A 19290-nucleotide genomic window follows, 5' to 3' on the forward strand; every position below is an offset into this window, starting at 1 on the left:
CTTGACTGAATGTTGGGGAGACCCATGGGCCCCTCAGCACTTGTTTACTTCGCTTAGCTGCTGTGGGAGGCCGGCGGTCTCTCACACACCAGGCCACCTGCAAGGCTATTCAGGCTAGAGCTGACAAACAAGTTTCTTTCTTCGCTGCTTTCACGAAGGGCCTGGAGACTTCTGCGTCTCCAGGGGCTGGTCCTGGCAAACCAGCACTCTGACGTGACCCTCTGCCTCCCCGCCTCGTGGCTTCCTCATTTGCAGAAGGAACAGTAACCCTAACAACCAAATGATCTCCAAGGCTCCTTCCCTGAGGAGAGCTGCGATCCCAAGGTCTTCTGAAATGGCTGCGTTTAGCTCTGAGCCAAATTTGAGAGAGACTGGAGAAAAGATATGCCGAGTGTAACCCCTCACAATTTCAATGAAATAATTTGGTCATCAGTTGTTTCGTGTTGGTCTTCCCCACTAGAATGTGTCACTCTGAGAAGGCCTGGAATGTACCAGGTGCTCCAGAAGTATCTGTGGAATCACTACTAAATGACCCGGGGGCAGAGTCGGGGGAGGGGATAGACAGAGCCCTTCTGTATGTGGATTATTTTTAGGAAACATTTGGCTGAGTCCAGGGACTGCTGCACCTGGCCCCTCCCATGTCTGTGCACGTCTCTGCTAAATTCCGCAGTGACCTCAAGTGGGAGGCTTAAAATTAGCCAATTTACACTGTGGAAATCTGCAAATTCTATCATCAGGCCTTCTTTTGAGGGGCTTGGGGGAGCCGGCTGTTTGCCAGCACACCATTGCCTGGCCTGAAGGATATAAGGAGAGATGAAGTCACCCCACTTTGTCACATCCACATTTAGTTCTGTCACTCTGAAGTTAAGGAGTGATCAGTATGCTATTTCGGGGATCAATACATTCCCATAATGTGGCCTTGATAATCCCAGAGCCAAGGATGGACCCGCTGGAATTATGCAGGCAGCTGTCGGTGCGTGTTGAGGTGTGACTGTTCACCTGACTTCCGTACAGGCCAAGTCCCCAACTGGACAGAGATTGCTGTGCAACAGCTTCTAGGTACTTTTCTGGTTTTTGCCAATCACGCTAATTTGTAGTTTCTCACACAGGACTTCAACCCAAAGATGAAACAGAAAGTGGTGCTCGCTACCAGCACCCATCTACTGCTAAGGGACAACCCTACCTCCTACCCAAAGCCCACAGCACTCAGCTTTCACAGTGCAGCCGAGCGAGGCAAATACCAAACAGGGAGGGAAAAGGGGAACCCTCTCTGCCCTTCTATATTTAGTCTTCTTAAACACTCTCAGCCCATCCTTCACTCTGGAGGCTCTACTCCTCATCATCTTTTATGGATTCTAAAAAAGCAAGGAGAAAATTCTTTTGTTTCAAAACACTTGCATTATAGCTCCTTTTCTTCAAGATACCAACACCTTAGGTTAGGATACGTTAAGTGGAAGCAAAAATCCATATGGCGGCTCCCATGCTGGATGGTGGACCCAGCCATGCCCGTGGACGTCTGCTTTGCATCTCATTGCAGCACGGGCACAGCCAACCCCATTTAGGTGTCGCTGATGAAGGGTCTCCAGAAGTTCACCAGGGGCACCTGGGGGGCTCAGCTGGTTAAGTGTCTGAGTCTTGATTTCAGCTCAGGTCGTGATCTCATGGGTGGTGGGATCAAGCCCCATGTTGGGCTCTGTGCTGAGACAAGGAGACTGCTTGGGACTCTCTCCTCTCTCCTGTTTCTCTCTCTCTCTGCGCCTCCTCTCTCTCTCTCTCAAAAAAACAAACAAAAACAAAAAAAAACCCTCTAGAAATCCATGAAAAATACTATTACTAGTCACCAAAGACTCACTAGACCTCTGTGGAGTATATAAACTATGCCACCACTTTACTGACCTATAAAACACAGATTAATAAAACAAGTAATAGATGTGGGGGAGGGTCAGGAGGAATTTATATCTGTGTTCTCGGGCTACCTGTTCACATCTTGTTCTGGCTCAATCCCTCCTATCAGGGGAGAGGATGGGGAGCCTCATGGGTGCAAGTTCTGACTGTGAAAGGTGTTCAGTCTGGGATGCCAGGGACAGGAGCCTGAAATGGTAGAAGACAGAGAACGCGAGCCTGAAGGGGTCTCCAGCTAGCTGCACACGGTCACCGGTGGCTTTTAAGCATGGCCGTGACTGAGGCGAGAGGCACAGCCAGAAGGCAGGATGTTGGCTGTCAGGTGGTCCGCTCAGTATGAAGGCCAGACTACCTGGGGGCAGCACAAATGACTGTACGTGGAACCGGGCTTAGAGGGTGGGGCAGGTTCCTGAACTAAGAATGATTTGCTAAGTATCCTGTCTCAGCCAGGAGAGAGACTTGTTTTCTCTTGGCTGGGTGAGGTCAGCCCTGAAGGCAGGGAAGCTGTGTTGGTATGTGGGAGGCAGATCCAAGAAAGACAGAAGCTATACAGTGTCTTGGAAAGGATGTGATACAAAGACTAAGATGACCTAGGTTCTAGAACTTTCTGCCACTGAGTAGCTTGTAACTTGGGCAAAGCACACACGTCTCTGGGCTTCATTTATCACCTCTAAAGTGGAAATAACATGTGCCCACATTCATATAGGGTTGTGTAAGGATGAAATCTGACAAGGCTAGAGAATATGTTGTATAAACTATAAAACTGCCTGACTACCTATTACTCTTACTCTTTGTAGGAAAAAAAATCTTATAGTAAGCTGATTATATTAACGGCTCACTTCAGAAAGTAAAGCAAGAGGCAAGAAAAGAAAAATCCACGAAGTTGCAAAATATCACCAACCAACAGGCATTCATTCTGGCCAGGATGAAGATGCCACTTTCTAGGAAAGACTGAAATATGGATTTGGTTTTGGGCAGCACTACACACCTTTACTGGGCCTCAAGTCACCCCAGTCCAAACTAAATAGGAAGCACAGACTAAACAGCGAGGTGGGCAAATGACCCCCACTGGTGAGAAGCGGGGTGGGGGGGTAGCGAAGTCTGCTGCAACTGCCAGGGGAGAGCGCCCAAAGCCAACGGCCCGGGCCCACGGCTGGGCCATCTTCCCAGCTCAAGTCGGGAGAGTAGTCTGGCTCTGGAAGGGTCCCTGGGCAGACTCTGGAGAGAGGCACAGAGGTTACATGGAAGATGTGCTGCTGGAAAGAGCTTTTATAGGCATTGGGTGTGTTTTCAGGGCGGTTTGGGGGGCGGGTGGTGGTATCTGCAGTGGAGGCCGGGACCGGGCAAGAGGTGAGGTGGGGGGCGGCCAGTGCTGTCGGGGAGGGGGGCTGCCGCCGGCCTCTGGGGGTGCACAGGGGGTGCTGGGAGACAGGCACGGACCAGAGGACGATGAGTGCAGCCTGGCCCTGCACGTGAACCAGAGAAGGCAGCGTCTCGACTCACACAAACCCGGTGGGCTCACGGCAGGGGAGCTGCCCCCCTCCCCACAGGTCGTCGGGCCCACCTGGCCTTCTCGCCCCATCTGCAGAACAGTGAGTGCACGTTAGCACCAGGAGGCAGAGAAGGGGACGTCTGCACTGGGGAAGGGAGGACACGTTCCCTCCCCCTCCTCCTCCTCCCATCCCACCAAGGAGTGGAGGGGGCAGGCGGAGAAAGTGCCTGTGCCTCCCACCCCCTTCCACCTCCTTCTCTCAATTTATTTTTCACTTCACTTCACGAGATAGGAACATAGTGTCATTTTTCTGTTACTCAACACATCAGCAAACACAGCTGCCAGGTCACAAAACTGCTTTCCTTGGGGTCACAAAACTGCTTTCCTTGGGGTCAGGGGGCCAAACAGGCTCCAACTCCACACCAAATACTTTGTCCCCATGGGATGATCATGGCCTGTCAGAATCACCCTTCACCCAGCCAGCCATTTCCATGAGAACACATGCGGATACCGGACATATATCCCCTCAGGACAGAGGGGCCTTACTGCAGCCCACAGCCACTGGGGGCTTAGGTCCTGCCCATTAACTGTGTGTCCACGGTCAAGAGCAGCCGCCCCTGTGCCTCAGTTTCCTCATTTCCTAAGAGGATCCAGGGCCAACTTCCCAGGGCTGCTACGGGGTCATGTGAGAGCGGCATGCTAGTGTTTGCTGTTCAACAGCTCAGATTTCTCGAGCATCTGCGCTGTGACGGGCTCTCAGCCCCAGTCCAGCCCACAGAGAGCTGCATCCGACAGACGAGAAGGGCAGTAAGAAGGCGCTGCCCATTAACGGAGGACGGTGGTTGGGAAGGGAGGGGTAAAGGGCACAGCCCCTGCGGTCACACTGCTCAGTAGCACAGCAGCTGTGTTATTTCAAGCAAGTTACTTAACCTCTCTCAGTATTTCAATCTTCTCAACTCTCACAGAGATAGAACAATACCTAGCGGATCTTGGTGTGAAGACCAAAGAAAATGAGTAACTTGACACAGCATTTGGCTCAAGGTAAAGTAACTACTAGTCTTAAGTAACAATGGTAATTGTAACAATAATGAATTCATGGGGTTGGACAGAGAGGCTTAGCAGAAGCAGGTCATCCAGTCTGAAGGCACAGGTTCTCAGAGATGACATCTGAACTTGGACCTCACGAAGGACTTTTATGCAGTTGACCCTTTGATTTGCCGTGTGGCCAGTCAGATAAGACTCGATGCTGTCTGATCTAGCTCACATGTCAAATTACTGGGAAACGAGCACAGATGGACCCTGGGGTGCCCTTGGCAGCATCAGCAGCAGCTGGGATGGACGTTCTGGAAGCAGGACCATGCCCTCTAAAAGCTGCAGGGCCAAGCTCCTGCCATTCGGGGCCAGGAGAGGAGGCACCCCACCTGCACCCCACCCATGCCCACTGACAGGCCAGGGGCTCTTGCATATACCAGTTACATCCCACTTCATGAGCTCTTCACGGGGGCACCTGCAGATGTAGCCAATACACCGTTTCCATCTCAGCATTTTTAATGCTGTTCAAGAGACAAGGCGCCACCACGTTTCCAAAATAAAATGGCCCCAATCCCACCTACAAACTGTTTTCCACAATGTTTCTCCTAGGTCCTGTCTGTAATTAGTAAAGACCAGGGAGCGGGTCCTGCGATTAGACCAGGCCTCGGTTCTGACAGTTCTGTTTTCTAGGACATTCCTTTGGTTGACGATAAAACCGCCTATCAGAATCTGAATTGCTGAACTGAACGAAGATCACGACCAGAGCCTTCAGGCGGAGCAGAGTTAACAAGAGAGAGAGACTTTCATATACTTTCAAGTACATGCCTTTAGGCGTCTGTGATTACTCCAGGGCTTTTCCAATTGAACGTCTCAGCAGTAAATTTTGATTGCTAAACCTGAAGGCAGATCACTAAATAACTCAGACAGTCTCTCCAGACTTTTCAAGTGAGTGGAGCTTCCATTTCCGTGTCAAATTGACTGCGGACTTACCGAGGTCGATGAGAATCGCATGCTGTTGGGAGGTGAGCCGTTTCAAGAGCTCCTTGTACGGCGTGTCCTTTGGCTGCTGTTTACTGGGAAACGGGTGCCTGAGGTGGTACTGCTCTGCTAGGAATTTCCAGATCTCCCCCCGGTGATGACGCGGCACACCTTCAGGAGAAGCGGCAGGAAACAGATTTTTATGCTCAGACTGTGACGTAATGATAAAAATGAGTGTGGTCTCACTCCACTGACCACCTCTTGTTTCGTATGATTTAGCAGCATGGAAAGGGAAAGGAAACAACTACAGTTTTGTCCTGTCTGCTCCCCTTCCTTCCTTCCCCCACATCCCCATCCTTCCCCCCACCTCTGCTGGCCCCTGGCACTTTCCTTTCGGCTTTCAAATGTGTACCGTGTTCGGGCTATGATACGTTCGGGGGAGGAGGGCGGGTGAGCTAATGAATGACACGAGTCCCCGTCCGGGGCCAATTAGTGTTCAGGAGAAAGACACCCAGGCGTACAAAACTGCAATGCACAATGTCATCTCATACAAGGGATGTGAGTCAAGGGAAGGGGTTCCGATGAAGGAGAGCGAGATTTCACAGAACCTGTCACTTGTGCCAAGATGTAAGAGGGCGGGAAGGGAGGGGCGAGAGAAGGCGCATCGGAGGAAGGAGAGCGTGTGTTTCTCTGCCTCGGGCGCAGGTGTAGCGAGAGGGGGCAGTGGGGTTGGAAGGTTTTTATTAGAGATGAAATAAAGGGCAAGCCACCTGCACTTTATTTGGCAGCTCTGGGGAACCCCAGAATGTTTTTGAGCTGGGGAGGGAGCAGCCTAATTGGGGAATATGGATTAGACACCGTCTGCAAGGTGGGGTGGGCTGAGAAAGGGCCAAGGGGCTGGACTGGCCACCATGTGCATCAGTGTGCCTTGGGGAGAACTTGACTAGGACGTGAAAACAACTGAAAAGCCATCCGAGAGCCTCGACGCCACATTGTCAGTACAACTGATATGACTATACAACGTGATTAAAAGTGTCCTCTGAAAACTATGAGAAGTTCTCTTAAAGCGAATGATGTTATTTAAGGCAAACTTCGTTAGGAAACTGACGGTTTTGATTGAAAACGTTCTGGTTCACCATTGAGCTGCTATAAGGCCCGAATGTAGAAATGGGAGACAAGGGAGCCTGTGGAATAAGACCCCAAATCCCTCTCGTCTCTGACAGGAGTCCTCTGGAGAGAAAAGGAGCCTCTGACGGAGGGGCTGAGCCCTCCTTTCTTCCATGAAAAAACGTGACCCCTTCGTACACTTTCCTGCTGGTCAGAGCGCCTGTCCAGGAAGACGGTATTCCTGGTTTCTCACTGGCCACAGGTGACAAAAGTCTGCACTCTTGGCAAGATGGCAGCAGCAGGTACCCTATACCGTGAGGTTGCCAGGTGCTGTCGCCATCCTGAGCACTGCGTCATCCCCACCACCTGCTGACGGACACTGGATGACGACCCTCACAGTAACGCCAAGGAAGCTGAAGCCGCAGGGACAGGTCCCTCAGCTGAGATCACCTAGCTGGGCAGGAGCAGAGAGAGGGACCGCCTTCTCTATCAGAGTAGTCAGCATGCTGCTACTCGGGTGGGGACCAGAGAACAGGTATTTTGTGTTCTTGCCCGGTGGTTAATAATAAAATCATCATCTGTGGATCTGAAGCAGGCAGTGCTCAGTTTCATTTACTATCAGATCCACAAGAATTGTTTGAACAATCACTCAGCCATCTCTTAGAAATAGTCTGGGTATGGTAAGCAAATTGATTTTTCCCTTACACATCCCAGTTGTAAAAGAAAAAGAAATAAAAAGGCAAGCCTGTGGGAGAAATACAGGACCACACTTAACTGTGACCACAACCCACACCTTCTCTAAATGCTGGTCTTGGCACTAATCTCATGACCCTGTGTAGTGGGTTGAATGGTGACCCCAAAACGTGTGTCCGCATCCTCACCCCCGGAACCTGTAAACGTGATTTGGAAAAGGCGTCTTTGTAGGTATCATTAAGGTGTGGAAATGAGATCAGCTCCTTGATGATGCAGGTGGGCCCTCTCTCCAATGACATGTGTCTTTACAAGAGACACGCAGAGAGGACAAGAGGAGCAGGCAATGTGATCGTGGAGGCGGAGAGCACAGTGACGCAGCCACAAGCCAAGGAATGCCTGGTGCAGCCCTCCCCACCTGACCCCAGGCTTCTGGCCTCCGGGAGTGTGAGAGGAAACCTACTGTTGTTTTAGCCATAATTTTGTAATAATTTGTTACAGCAGCAAAAGGAGACTAATATACCCTGACATCTGCCTTTTTAGGTTATTCCATTCCTTCTCTCCCTGCTCAGAGGAATATTATAGGCTGCGTGTGTGTGTGTGTGTGCATGTGTGCGCGCGTGTGTGTACGTACACATGCACACATACACACAAGCCCTTAACATTTCAAACTACATTAGAAGCAAATGTGGCCTGAAAAACAGTCAACATGTTAAGTGATTTATGGTGGGGCTTTTTCACAAAATATTTTTTTCAAACTGGGAAATTTTCCCAAGGTATGAGATGACCAATTTCCTCTTATTACTAAATCATCCCCATTATCTTATCAGACCCTTATTTTTTGGAGGAAGAGAATACTCCTTGTGTCAGGGGACAGTACCACATATTCTGGTATTTAAGAGAGTTCAGGTTTTGTGATTTAAAAACAAAGAGTCATGCAAATTGGAGCCAATGTTTTTGCTGAGAAGGGCCTGGAATAGCCTTCCCCAAGTTCAGTTTTGCCTCCACTCGTACCCTGGGCCTGCAGGCAGGCTTCCAGGTGGACAAGAGATCACTCCCTGCTAAATGATAATACTTTTTATTTTCACAGACTTCAGAAATAATTTGTGCTTACCACTTTAAAGAAAAAAAAAAGCTCTTCTAAAAATGCAAAAGGTGTAAAGAAAGTGAAAAACCACTCATAGCTAGAGTGAAGATATAATTCAACACCTCAAAGTAGGAAGGATTTGAAAGCAAAGAGAGGAAGGCTATTACTTATTTCACTGGGACAAGCGGAAAGCCAGGGCTGTGCCAGGTAAACCAGATGTACAGTCGTCCTATTACTCGGATATCTGCAAACGTGTCATGCATGTGGTGTGCATTATGTGCATACAGAGATACACAACTGTACACGAGACTGCGCCAAATTTTTATTTTCATTTACTTAGACACTTCTTATATCAGTAAATACAAATCGACTGTGTCACTTTTGAGAACTACGGGACGGCCACATGGATGCAGTTTCTGGTTGTGTTTTGGTTTCTGTCCACACAATGCCGTAATACGCATTCCTACTGCAGTTAATTTTTGACTGGTTACTTTCTAGAATAGGTTTCTATATGCGGCATTGCTGGATCACAGGTACATACGCAGTGCTTGCATCTGGCCCAAACTGCCAAATGCCCAGGTGGCCTCTTGGCAATCTCGATCCTAGAAAAGTGCACTCCGGTTCACAGAGCTCTACCTTTCTATCTTTAGTGAAGTCATCTAAACCCAGACTAAGCTTTGAGGTATTTAAAGCTCCACAGAATCATCTTCCTTCTCCCAAGCTGACACCCTAATCCTGCTGCAATCTGGATCTGATCCAATTTTAACCTAGAAAGCTCAGATCCCTTTTCCCACCACTTAGGGGGTCCTCATATCATTAAGAGGAAGAGCCTCATCTCCTACATGGGGACTGTTTTCTCTTTCAAAGGCTCTGTAGTAACTTGGCTTCTGTAAGAGGCCAAAGGGATGTTTCTGACTTGATCTCATTTTTTTATTCTGAGCTACAAGATGGACTGCGGGCATTTGTTTGGAGTCATTACATCTTACATGTTGAAACCGGCCGAATAATTGAAAAAGCCCCTTATGCAGTTAGAAATAGGGTCTCCACCACAGCAGGTAATGTGACCACGTCAGCAGATCCAAGAGGGTTAGCCTCGGCTCATCTTGGTTTCAAACTGTACAATCACCAATCTCAAACTTCACTACACAGGTTCCAGATGCCTGAAGTGTTTCCATCAGTTCCCTCCAGTAAAATGTGCAGTGAAAACCAGTATCTCCAGGTTTCTAAGAAACTCAAACATTCAAAACAGCTGTCACAGACCCATGTGATTTACCTTTTGTAGAAGCAAAGCCACCTGAAGACTATCATATACTCAACAGTGAAAAGGGAAAGAACTGACTCCTTTTCTCTGCTTTACCCCTTTTCCAAACAGCAATCTGGGGCCATTTGGTGCAATGGTAAGCTTCCAGCAACCACTATGGGCACAAATAATGTGGGAACTGAGAGAGAGCTGTGAGACCCTCTGTATAGTCCACAGCTCTCACTCCAGCAATCAGGAGGCTGGAGCCCAAAAGAGTGAGGACACCTGCCAAAGGTCACACGGGGAGCCGCCGGCCAGTTGGGAGCCGGAGTCCTCACCAGTGGCCACACTTCTGGTCTCTGAGAAGAGCACCACCGAGGCAGGTCCAACCGCAGACAGTGCTCCAGCAGATGGGTGTGTGGCCGGGGCCCATTACAGCGGAGCCACGTGTCCTTACCATAGAAAGGGGAAAGTCATAACTAGCAATAACTACATATTATTCCTGAAACTGACACTGTCAAGTTCAGATAAAGGCTAAATAATGCCCACAGTAGGAGAGAACTGCTTTGGCCTACCCACTCTTGTAGAGATAAACAACACTGTGTAACTTCTTCCACTGAGCTGCTAATAAAGTCAGAACAAAACTGTAAGCTTCATACATATTTGAGCTGCTTTGTCTGAATTCGTGGTGATTGATGATGGCACTGACCAGAACTTGATAACCACCACAACTAGACTCCGAAAGCCTCTGATCTTGCCAGCAGATGCTAATATACACTTATTTAAAAGAAATGGTTGTTTTATTTGAACACTAATAATCATCGAAGTCAATCTGTAAAATGGAGTTACTCAAACTAGTTGTGAAGGACCGGTTTTTGTTTTCTTTTAAAGTGTTCCAATCCACTGCTGATAACTTTTATAAAACACAGTAAAAATGAATTTATGTAAAAATGAAAGAGAAAAAGACTGATAAGACAAGGCCACTTTTTTTTTTTTTTGGATCACCTTTGTCAAATTACTGGAAAAGTTTCTAAACGTTTAGTCTCAAGTCCTATTCTTAGGCCAGTAGCGGTGTGGACTGACACACAGCAGACCGCACTAAAAACCCGCAAATACCGCCTGCCTACCCACCCAGGCCTTCCGGGATGGCAGCACATGCCATGTGCTTCCAGGTATCAGCTTATTAACTGCTCACAGCAATCACTGTTATCGCCCACACCTTACACACAGGGAAAGTGGAACTCAGAGAGGCTACGTCACTTGCCTAAGAACACACAGCAAATCAGTAGGGCTGGGATCTAAACCTAGGATGACCTGTCTGAAATATGTGCACAAAATGCTGTGTTGTTTCCCCGAGGGCGCTTGGAGACAAACCATGCAGTCAGTTTTTGCTTTACCTTCTAAGTCAGATATGTCATCGTTACCCAGTTTGTAGGCAACTAAGCCCTGGTTTCTTATCTTCTTCCTGCTTCCTAGGCTTCTGGGCATTTTAATTCATTAAGAGGAATCATGAGAGGTGGTGAAACTCACAGCCATTCAGCTATGTGGAAACAGACTAGGGAAAGGTATGGTAACTACGAGAGAAATGGCCACTAAAATTGGACTTCAACGTTTTTTTATTCCACACTTCTCAACATCAATGGGAGGTAAGGATGGCGGGACGGATTCCCTACACAGCTTACCTTGCCCGACGGCCGAATGCATTTTTTCCATGTCAAACTTAATTTTTGATCTTCCTGGAGTGCTAAGCATCTTTTCCCACACTGTGGTGACTTCTTTAAGACAAGGAGTGATTTCTTCGTAATCAAGCTTTAGGCGCTTGTTCAGCAAATCATTTTCAGAGGCTAGAAGAGACGGTGTAAGAGTGTGTTAGAAGATGCTGCTACAGCCACAGGTGTTCGTCTCCTGGCATCGCTGCTGGGATGGTGAGCAGTTACAGCCAGCTCCACAGGTCCAGACTGAAGTCACCGTTCCTGCGCCACCTCATTTTCCTCGTCTGAGAAAAAGCTGAACACGCCTAGTAGGTATCCTCGATTTCTCTGACCCCCGCACCCCTCCCCCACCAAGACACCTGTTGGCTCCGCTACTAAAATGTATCCCATACCTGTCCAGTTCCACCAGTCTTCACAGCTACCCTACTAAAGCACAAACATCTCAGGGGCAGGAGCTGTGTGTTAAGACTTCTGGTGCCTGGCGTGGTTCCAGAGGAACACAAACGCTTCTCTGAACCAGGAGAGCCTCTCCAAGGACACTTCCTCCCTATTTAGGGCCAAACCTCCTGAGGTAGCTTCTACCTCGTCATGTTTCTGCTTCCTGCAGCTCAACAGAATAAATCTTCCCTTTCGTGTTACACTGCCTCAAATATACGAAGGTAGTTAGTATTTCCCACCAACCTTATTCAGCTTAAACTGTACTAAGAAATATACCTGGATTACCAAACGGGTTGGGTGGGGAAAGAGGCAGGGAATCAATAAAGGAAAAGTTTAAATTGACAATTCTCAGGATGAATCTGACAACCTCACTCCCACCTAAAACCACGATATTCTATGTGGACACAGTGGTAATGTCGTCAGCCCCCAAATCCATCCCACCCCACATCTCAGATCTTGGCAGCAGAGAGGATTGCACAGGTAAGTACGAGCTAGTATGCAGGCCTCTGCAGACCTGATCGACTATTGTCTTTCTGATGATAATAAACCAATACTATGTCCTAAGTACTTTATATTTAGCAGCAGTTAATCTTAATGACTCTCTGAGGCAGGGTTCTGGTTGAGAAAACCAAGGCCCAGAGGCTGACTAGCAACTCCCAGGTCCCTGAGCAGGAGGTGGGGCGGGCCTGGGGCCCTTGACCTTCTCCACCGCACTGCAGAGCTTGTGGTTACACATTTTTTTTTTTTTTTTCTGGGACTAGGCATGTATCCATCAGGGGCCAGAAATGTTTGACAGAACCCAGTGGAACTTTCTAGGCCTAGAGTTTTTTGAGTGAAAGATTTTCCACACAAGCGTGATCTAACAGATACAGGACCATTCAGATCTTTTTCTTCTCATTTCAGTTTTGGTAAACTGTACCTCTCATGAAGTTTGTCCATTGCATCTAAACTGTTAAGGTTACTGGCATACAGCCATTCTTAGCCCTAGAGACATTGCTGAGTCAATGCAGACATCACACAAGTGTGTCCTCCCCCAGCCCCCTGGAAGTCCGTGCTCTGCTCCCCCCTGCTCCCCCTTGATTCAGGAGGAGAGGAGGCTGAGCAGGCTCATAGTGTGCCCAGGGCCACAGAAGTCAGAGGTGCTGGAGCAGGACCCAAAGCCCCCTTCCCCTCCCGCCACACCTTCTTCCAGGCCCAATCACTACACTGTTGAACCCCAGTGCCTATTATTTTTAAAATGGAAATGACAGCTACCTCATTGAGTTGTTCTTGTGAAGACTAAGTGACATGAAACATAGCAAGCATCCACAAAAGTTTGCTAATCAGCAAGTGCTCACAAATTATCAAAACTATAAAGACAAATAAGGAAAGGTATAAAACGTTGCTCTACAAACTAAATGCTGATAACATGAAATCAAGTATTTTCTTTTTCTGTGATAGAAACTGAGCAAAGGCTAACTCAGTTAATCTGGTTAATGCTACCCTAATAAGACCTTATTCATGTGATACATGGATTATGTACTCAATAGGCCTAATTACTACCTTCAAGTACAAATGCATGAAAAGATGGTGCTGAAAACGGCTGCAGAGATCCCTCGTCCAGGCTTCATGGACTTCATGGACACAGACACTCAAGTGCAGAGAGCAAGTACAGGGCTTGCCGTAAGGTGTTTACTGGATGGTGGACAGTCAAGTGACTCCAGGCCTGGTGTGCCTCTCTTGTGGTTTTTCATCTACCATCTTCTAACTTTGAAGAATACATTTTTTTAAGGTCCCATTAAACAACGCTGTGGCAAAGCAGGTTCAGGACTAGCCCTGCTAGACAGTGACTGCGGGCAGCTCTGCTGCGAGCCTGTCTGGCTGCATTAAAGAGCCCAGCAAGCAACATGAGGAGCCTGCTCTGAAGTCAATGGGACGGTAACATCTAGCCGGAAGATTCAGCTGAAAAGGCTTAATCCATGTATTTCACTGTTGGCCTAAGCAGCATCCTGCAGTTTGAGTATCTAAGCTAATGCTGTTGCCTAAAATCGTAGCTTCCAAAATGTCTTATCAAGCCAGGCAGATGGTACCTGCTTGCAACAAATGTCAAGGCTCCCAGACAAGGCATTTAGATACAAGATCAAACTGTTTAAAATCTTAAATTAAGGGTCCAGAAACCCAGGGTTGAATATCTCTTGGGCTACGGGACACTAGGACCACAGGAGATCAAATGTAACTTTGCAGAAGACTCATCTGAAACATATATTACCATTTACCATGAATGTATCAGCCTACTCAGACTTTGAACTAATAACGTTCAGGTCTGATTTGTGAACCACGCACAAGGTGGGCTGTAGCTGCCTGTCCCCAGTCCTGCATTGCTGGGGACCACCTTCACAGATAAAATGTTCTTCCAACTACAACCATCTCTTAAAACTTTAGTGAGGAAAGGCTAAGAGGCTGGAAGAATCAGTGATTAAATGACCTCCAAACCTGTAGGGATTTTAGAAGAAATGCAGTCTTTTATTATTATTATTTTTATAACATAATGTATTTGCTTCACCAGGAAAGAACCTTTACAAATATCAATTACAATTTAATTAAAATTCAAAAGTCAATGTGTTATCATACCATTATACAGATATACAGCATAACACTTTAATCTGAAGCATGAAATTTTCAATTACATTAGTCAGTTAAACAAGCAATAGTGTTCTGATCCCAAAGCATGGTTGTACGGAACCACACCCTGTCCTGCATTCAGTGACTCACGTCCTCACTTTAACAGCACAGGAATGGTCTTGGCCTTGCAGAGGGACACAGCAGAGACTGCTGGCTTGGGAGACGGGCAATGCATTCTGGTCCCTGAACCAGGAAGGGTTATCTGTTTGGGGAAATTAGAGTTCAGCTTTCAACTAACTACAATGGACTGAAGCGGACTTAGATGATGTGGTTTGGTTCCTTCTCAGATGCAATGCTTTCCGAATAGTAACAGATACTTAATCCACATATTCAGAGTCTAGGAAATGGGCTTAATTAACCATGGAAGAACCTTCTCACACGTGTTCTTCTCATTTCTTTTCCAAACAGCATGCAATCTAGCTTAAACACTTGATCAATTACAAGAACCACGCCCAACTACAATTTAATTTTCCTTTAAAAATCAATTAACAGGGCCGCCTAGGTGGCTCAGTCGGTTAAACTACCAACTTCAGCTCAGGTCCTGATCTCACGGTTCGTGGGTTCGAGCCCCGCGTTGGGCTCTGAACCTGGAGCTAGCTCAGAGCCTGGAGCCTGTTTCAGATTTTGTGTCTCCCTCTCTCTCTGACCCTCCCCTGCTTACACTGTCTCTCTCTCTCTCTCTTTCTCAGAAATAAATAAAACATTAAAAAGAAAATTAAATAAAAATAAAAAGCGATTAACAAACACTGTGATAGAATGACTATCTCTCTATATGTATACAGTGCACTCCTGGTCGGTTCTGGTCAAACCTTGCTTCTGTATTTAATGAGAAAGTTCCGCCCCCCCTCGGACCCCAATAAAGCTTACTAAATATTTTTTTAGGCAATTCATGGTAAGATTCTTATTGACGATGAAGTTTCCAGGCAATATAGGTACTGTACACACTGAAACAGTCAATCCTTTCTGAGTTAAATCAAACAATTTATTGTGCTTTCAACACAAAAGTGAAGGTATGTGTTGAACTTTTTACAGAGTAAAGAAAAGAAATTAATTCAAATTGCAAGAATGCAAGACCTCATGAGACAGACCACTGCCAGGTGAAATAAAGAGGTGGCAGCAAGATGCTGGCAAGGCCCAGTGACCTCGATGCAGCACCTGGCCCGGTGCTCCAGGCCACCCTAGGGACACTTTCCCTGTCCACTCGTCTGTGATAGTCATTTATACAGCTTTACAAAAGCTTTGCCTTCATGGCACACTGATTGGTCTCTTCAGCGGCAGCCACGATTCCCCCCAGTGTGCCAGCCGGCGCCATGCCCAGTTTCCTGCTACGCGCTGGTTCTCCGTGGCTGTCATTTGTAAGAGGACTGGCCCAGGGAGTATTAGGATTTACGACCTATGTGATGAACAGAACTGCCCGTCTGCTTTTCAACAAATAGACCCCAACCCGATATATGTGCGAATAGGAGTGTTGGGCTCCAAAGCAATCAGGTAGCAGAGGCGCACTCAGCGATCTTATCCCTGTCAAGTCCCTTTCACACATCTGCTTTCAGAACTGCCTTCAAGAACACCCAAGAAAACGGCAGAAAAACTGAGTTGGAAGAAAGCTTGGCAATCACGGCAGTAAACTTCCCTCACTGTTACACCCTCCCATGGCACCTCGAGGGTCTTTCAGCCTCAGTGCTGGGTACGGGGGAGAGCCTACAGCATCTATAAGGAGCCCATGCCAGATGCTCCACTACTTTCGTATCCAAAGGCCTTATTACTGTGTATCTGGCTTTGTGTTTATGGTCAAAGATGACATACTTTGGTGGACTATGAACCTTACCAGATTTGGTGTCTTAATATCAGCTCTATGCACACATCGAGATAAAAGATGAAGATCTGCAGCCAAGGAGTAAATTCAATGAAATGTGCTCGAACTGCCAAGCTGCTCTGGGCTGTGGAGGCACGAGTGAGCTGCCCGCACGGCCTCCCTTTGAAAGAGTACGTGCAGATTTCCCCATCGAAATGGCCAGTGTTTTATATCCAGCCAGCTCTCTATTAAAAACCCACGTTCCAGGACCCACGTTCTTTCCATCATACCGCCCACTTCACTTCTTAGCTACTATGAAAATATTTTTTGGTTCAAGCCAACAGTAAAGAAACAGGAAATGAACAAGATCTTAAACTTTCAAAGTTCATGTCTTATTTTGATACTGACATGACCCTTGGTAAGAACTTGGCTGGTGTGAGCCTCAGTTTCCTCTTCAGGCTAACGCCTGCCTCCCGGAGAGCCGTCAGCAGCATTAAGAGTCTGTCTACACAACATCCAGTCTTAGTTCAGTCAGAACCCAGCTAACGCTGAAGCTTGATCATCTTTGCTTCAGATTACCTGCAATCCACTCAAAATGCACGTAGCCTGAGGTTAAGAACCTCACTGAGTTGTGCAGGATTAGTTCACACCCACCACCCAACCACAGACTGTGGCTGGGGACAAAGTAAGGAAGGAGAGAGCAAACAAAGCAAAAAACCCTCTTCAGAGGGTTGAAGCTTATATTTGAAGGTTGTCTCTTGGACACTCCAGATGTTATGGCAAAAACAACCATAGAGGAATAATCCAACACACTGGGAAAGGTCATCATGAAGCCTCTAGAAAGTAAAAAGCACTAACTCCACTTTGAAAAAGTAAACACATTTTGTATATATGTATGGGTGGATGGATGTTAGAGCACCTTGGTTTGTGTTTTTTTTTTAAAGACAGCATACTCATGTGGGATGCGAGTCACTTCAGAGCCAAGACAAATTAAGATTATCAGGCCTCTTCGTTCTAAAAAATGGCAAACCAACCTTGCAGCTTCTGGTTTTCCTTCTCCATTCTGAGCAGCAGGATCTGTTGTAGAATGGCCTTTTGCCACAACTCTCGAAGCTCGCGAGAGGTCCTCTTCCTTTCCTCTGAGACGGGGCCGACGGGTCCATCTTCACAAACCGGTTCTAAAGGAGATCGGGGCGGGAGCTCTCCCAGCTCAGAGTAATCTGGGGACAGAAAAGCACATTTTAGAATGCTAAAATTAAATTTAAACATTGTGTCAGATCAGAAAATTTCTTCTCACTCGCATATTATGAAATGATATCACCAAATTTAAAATTCAAGTTTTAATAGGCATTAAAATAAATTAGGTGTGAGCCATAACCATCAGATTAGACATCAAGCGGTAAGCAAAAGCTGTGTAGGAGCTGAAGAAGTGTTCAAAGATACCTTCTGTCAAAGGTGTAATATTTCTATTTTCTTCTGAGTCAATTCCTGTATTACTGGTAGCAGCAAATGCTCTAGAGCACTCAGTCCATTCCAGATCGTCCTGAGGGCTTTATGGAGACTCGTTTATTTAACACTCAACCACCCTCAAATGTAGCTACTGTAATTATTTAATTTTAAAGAAAAGCAAACCGAGGCACAGGGAGTTTAAAGGAAAGCAAACTAGAGCACATTTGACACTTGCCAAACGTCACACAGCTAGTAGAGAGCCAGGACTGGGGGCCTGAGGAGTCTGGCCGCCATGTGCATTCTTAACCACGATGTTACAAGGCTAGGTATTTTGGAAGAAGAATTTAGCATATTTAATAGCCAACAGTAACAGTGACCATTAACGGATCCTCTCCCAAGTACTGGGCACCATGCCAGGAGTTTTATACAGACAGACTCATTTAATCCTGATGACAACTCCAGAAGGCAGGGGTTAGCCTGAAGAGAAAACTAAGGCTCAGAGAAGCAAAGTAACTTTCCCAGGGACAGACAGTGAATAAACAGGTGTGTTGGGATCTCAACCAATGTCTGCCTGGTTTGGAAGGCATTCACACTTTCTGCTAGACAGCCCTACAATTCAAGGTTCCTATGTCATCAGTGTCCAAATTTCTATTTATTACTTGAATCTCTTCACGTTTCATGAATGTGCATCTTTCTCAACTGCAGACCCCACTGCTACACGATCTTGCTATACCTCAGATACCTTACAGACAAGCAGGAAGAACGTCCCACCTGCTCACTCTGAAACTCGCTGTGAAGAGCTAAAGCTCCTCTGTGAGTGGACCTCACCTGAGGCAATGAGTTCTTGGGAACTTTGGTCTACACTGAACCTAGATATAATCGCGATCTTGACACAAGCTATGAGAAGCCGTTCAGACAACTTGAATCTCACAACCACCCAGATTACAACATTCAGTCCCAGGGTCCCAGTGCTCCAACACAATTCCACGTGACAATTAATTACCAGAGCAGCCGTCAGACTGATCATTATCTTTAGCTAAAGTTGGGTTTAATTTCTTGCTCTGAAATCTAAGAAATCAAACCTAAGCTACAAAATGTTTCATTTCCTAAAGTCACTGGTCCATCTTAACTCTTCTTAAAGCTATTGGATTAAAATAATTCATGATAAGCATTAAGAATGCTCTGTGATCTCTGTAAGCATTTAAATGCTTATCATCACATTTCTATATGTTTATTTCATTATGATCCTATTAGGGGCGCCTGGGTGGCTTAGTAGGTTAAGCGTCCGACTTTCGCTTAGGTCATGATCTCGCGGTTCGTGGGTTCGAGCCCCGCGTCAGGCTCTGTGCTGACTGCCAGGTCAGAGCCTGGAGCCTGTTTCAGTCTGTGACTCCCTCTCTCTCTGACCCTCCCCTGCTCACACACTCTCTCTCTCTCTCTCTCTCTCTCTCTACTAGAAATAATTAAAAAAAAAAAAATCATTATGATCCTATTAAATGAATGAGTAAATTAAAATTCTTCTCCTGGAGGTAGTCTGTGCACATTTGTTACACAAGGGTGCTTACGTGTAATGGTCAATATAGAAGCAGAATCACACTGGTCTGTCTGTACAGTATGATCTCAATCTTACAAATGTTATGAGAAGGAGGACACTTCGGTGATTAATAGGTCAGGCTCTGGAGCCAAGCCGTCTGGGTTTTAATCAAGACT

The 19290-nt window shown here is 46.7% G+C and overlaps 1 protein-coding gene across 1 annotated transcript in view; it reads right to left on the bottom strand.

The window, feature by feature from the left end:
* Positions 1–19290, bottom strand: part of TBC1D1 (TBC1 domain family member 1) — a 220461-nt gene that overhangs the window by 28746 nt on the left and 172425 nt on the right. Inside the window, exons 15-17 of the mRNA XM_077758874.1 lie at positions 17166–17351; positions 11211–11372; positions 5417–5575 (exon numbers count right to left, since the gene is read on the bottom strand). Coding sequence (XP_077615000.1) covers positions 5417–5575; positions 11211–11372; positions 17166–17351 — 507 coding nt within the window. The remainder of the gene's footprint in view (positions 1–5416; positions 5576–11210; positions 11373–17165; positions 17352–19290) is intronic.

The sequence above is a fragment of the Crocuta crocuta genome, unplaced genomic scaffold (assembly GCF_008692635.1).
Source record: "Crocuta crocuta isolate KB4526 unplaced genomic scaffold, BGI_CrCroc_1.0 scaffold223, whole genome shotgun sequence".
Taxonomy (NCBI): Eukaryota; Metazoa; Chordata; class Mammalia; order Carnivora; family Hyaenidae; genus Crocuta; species Crocuta crocuta.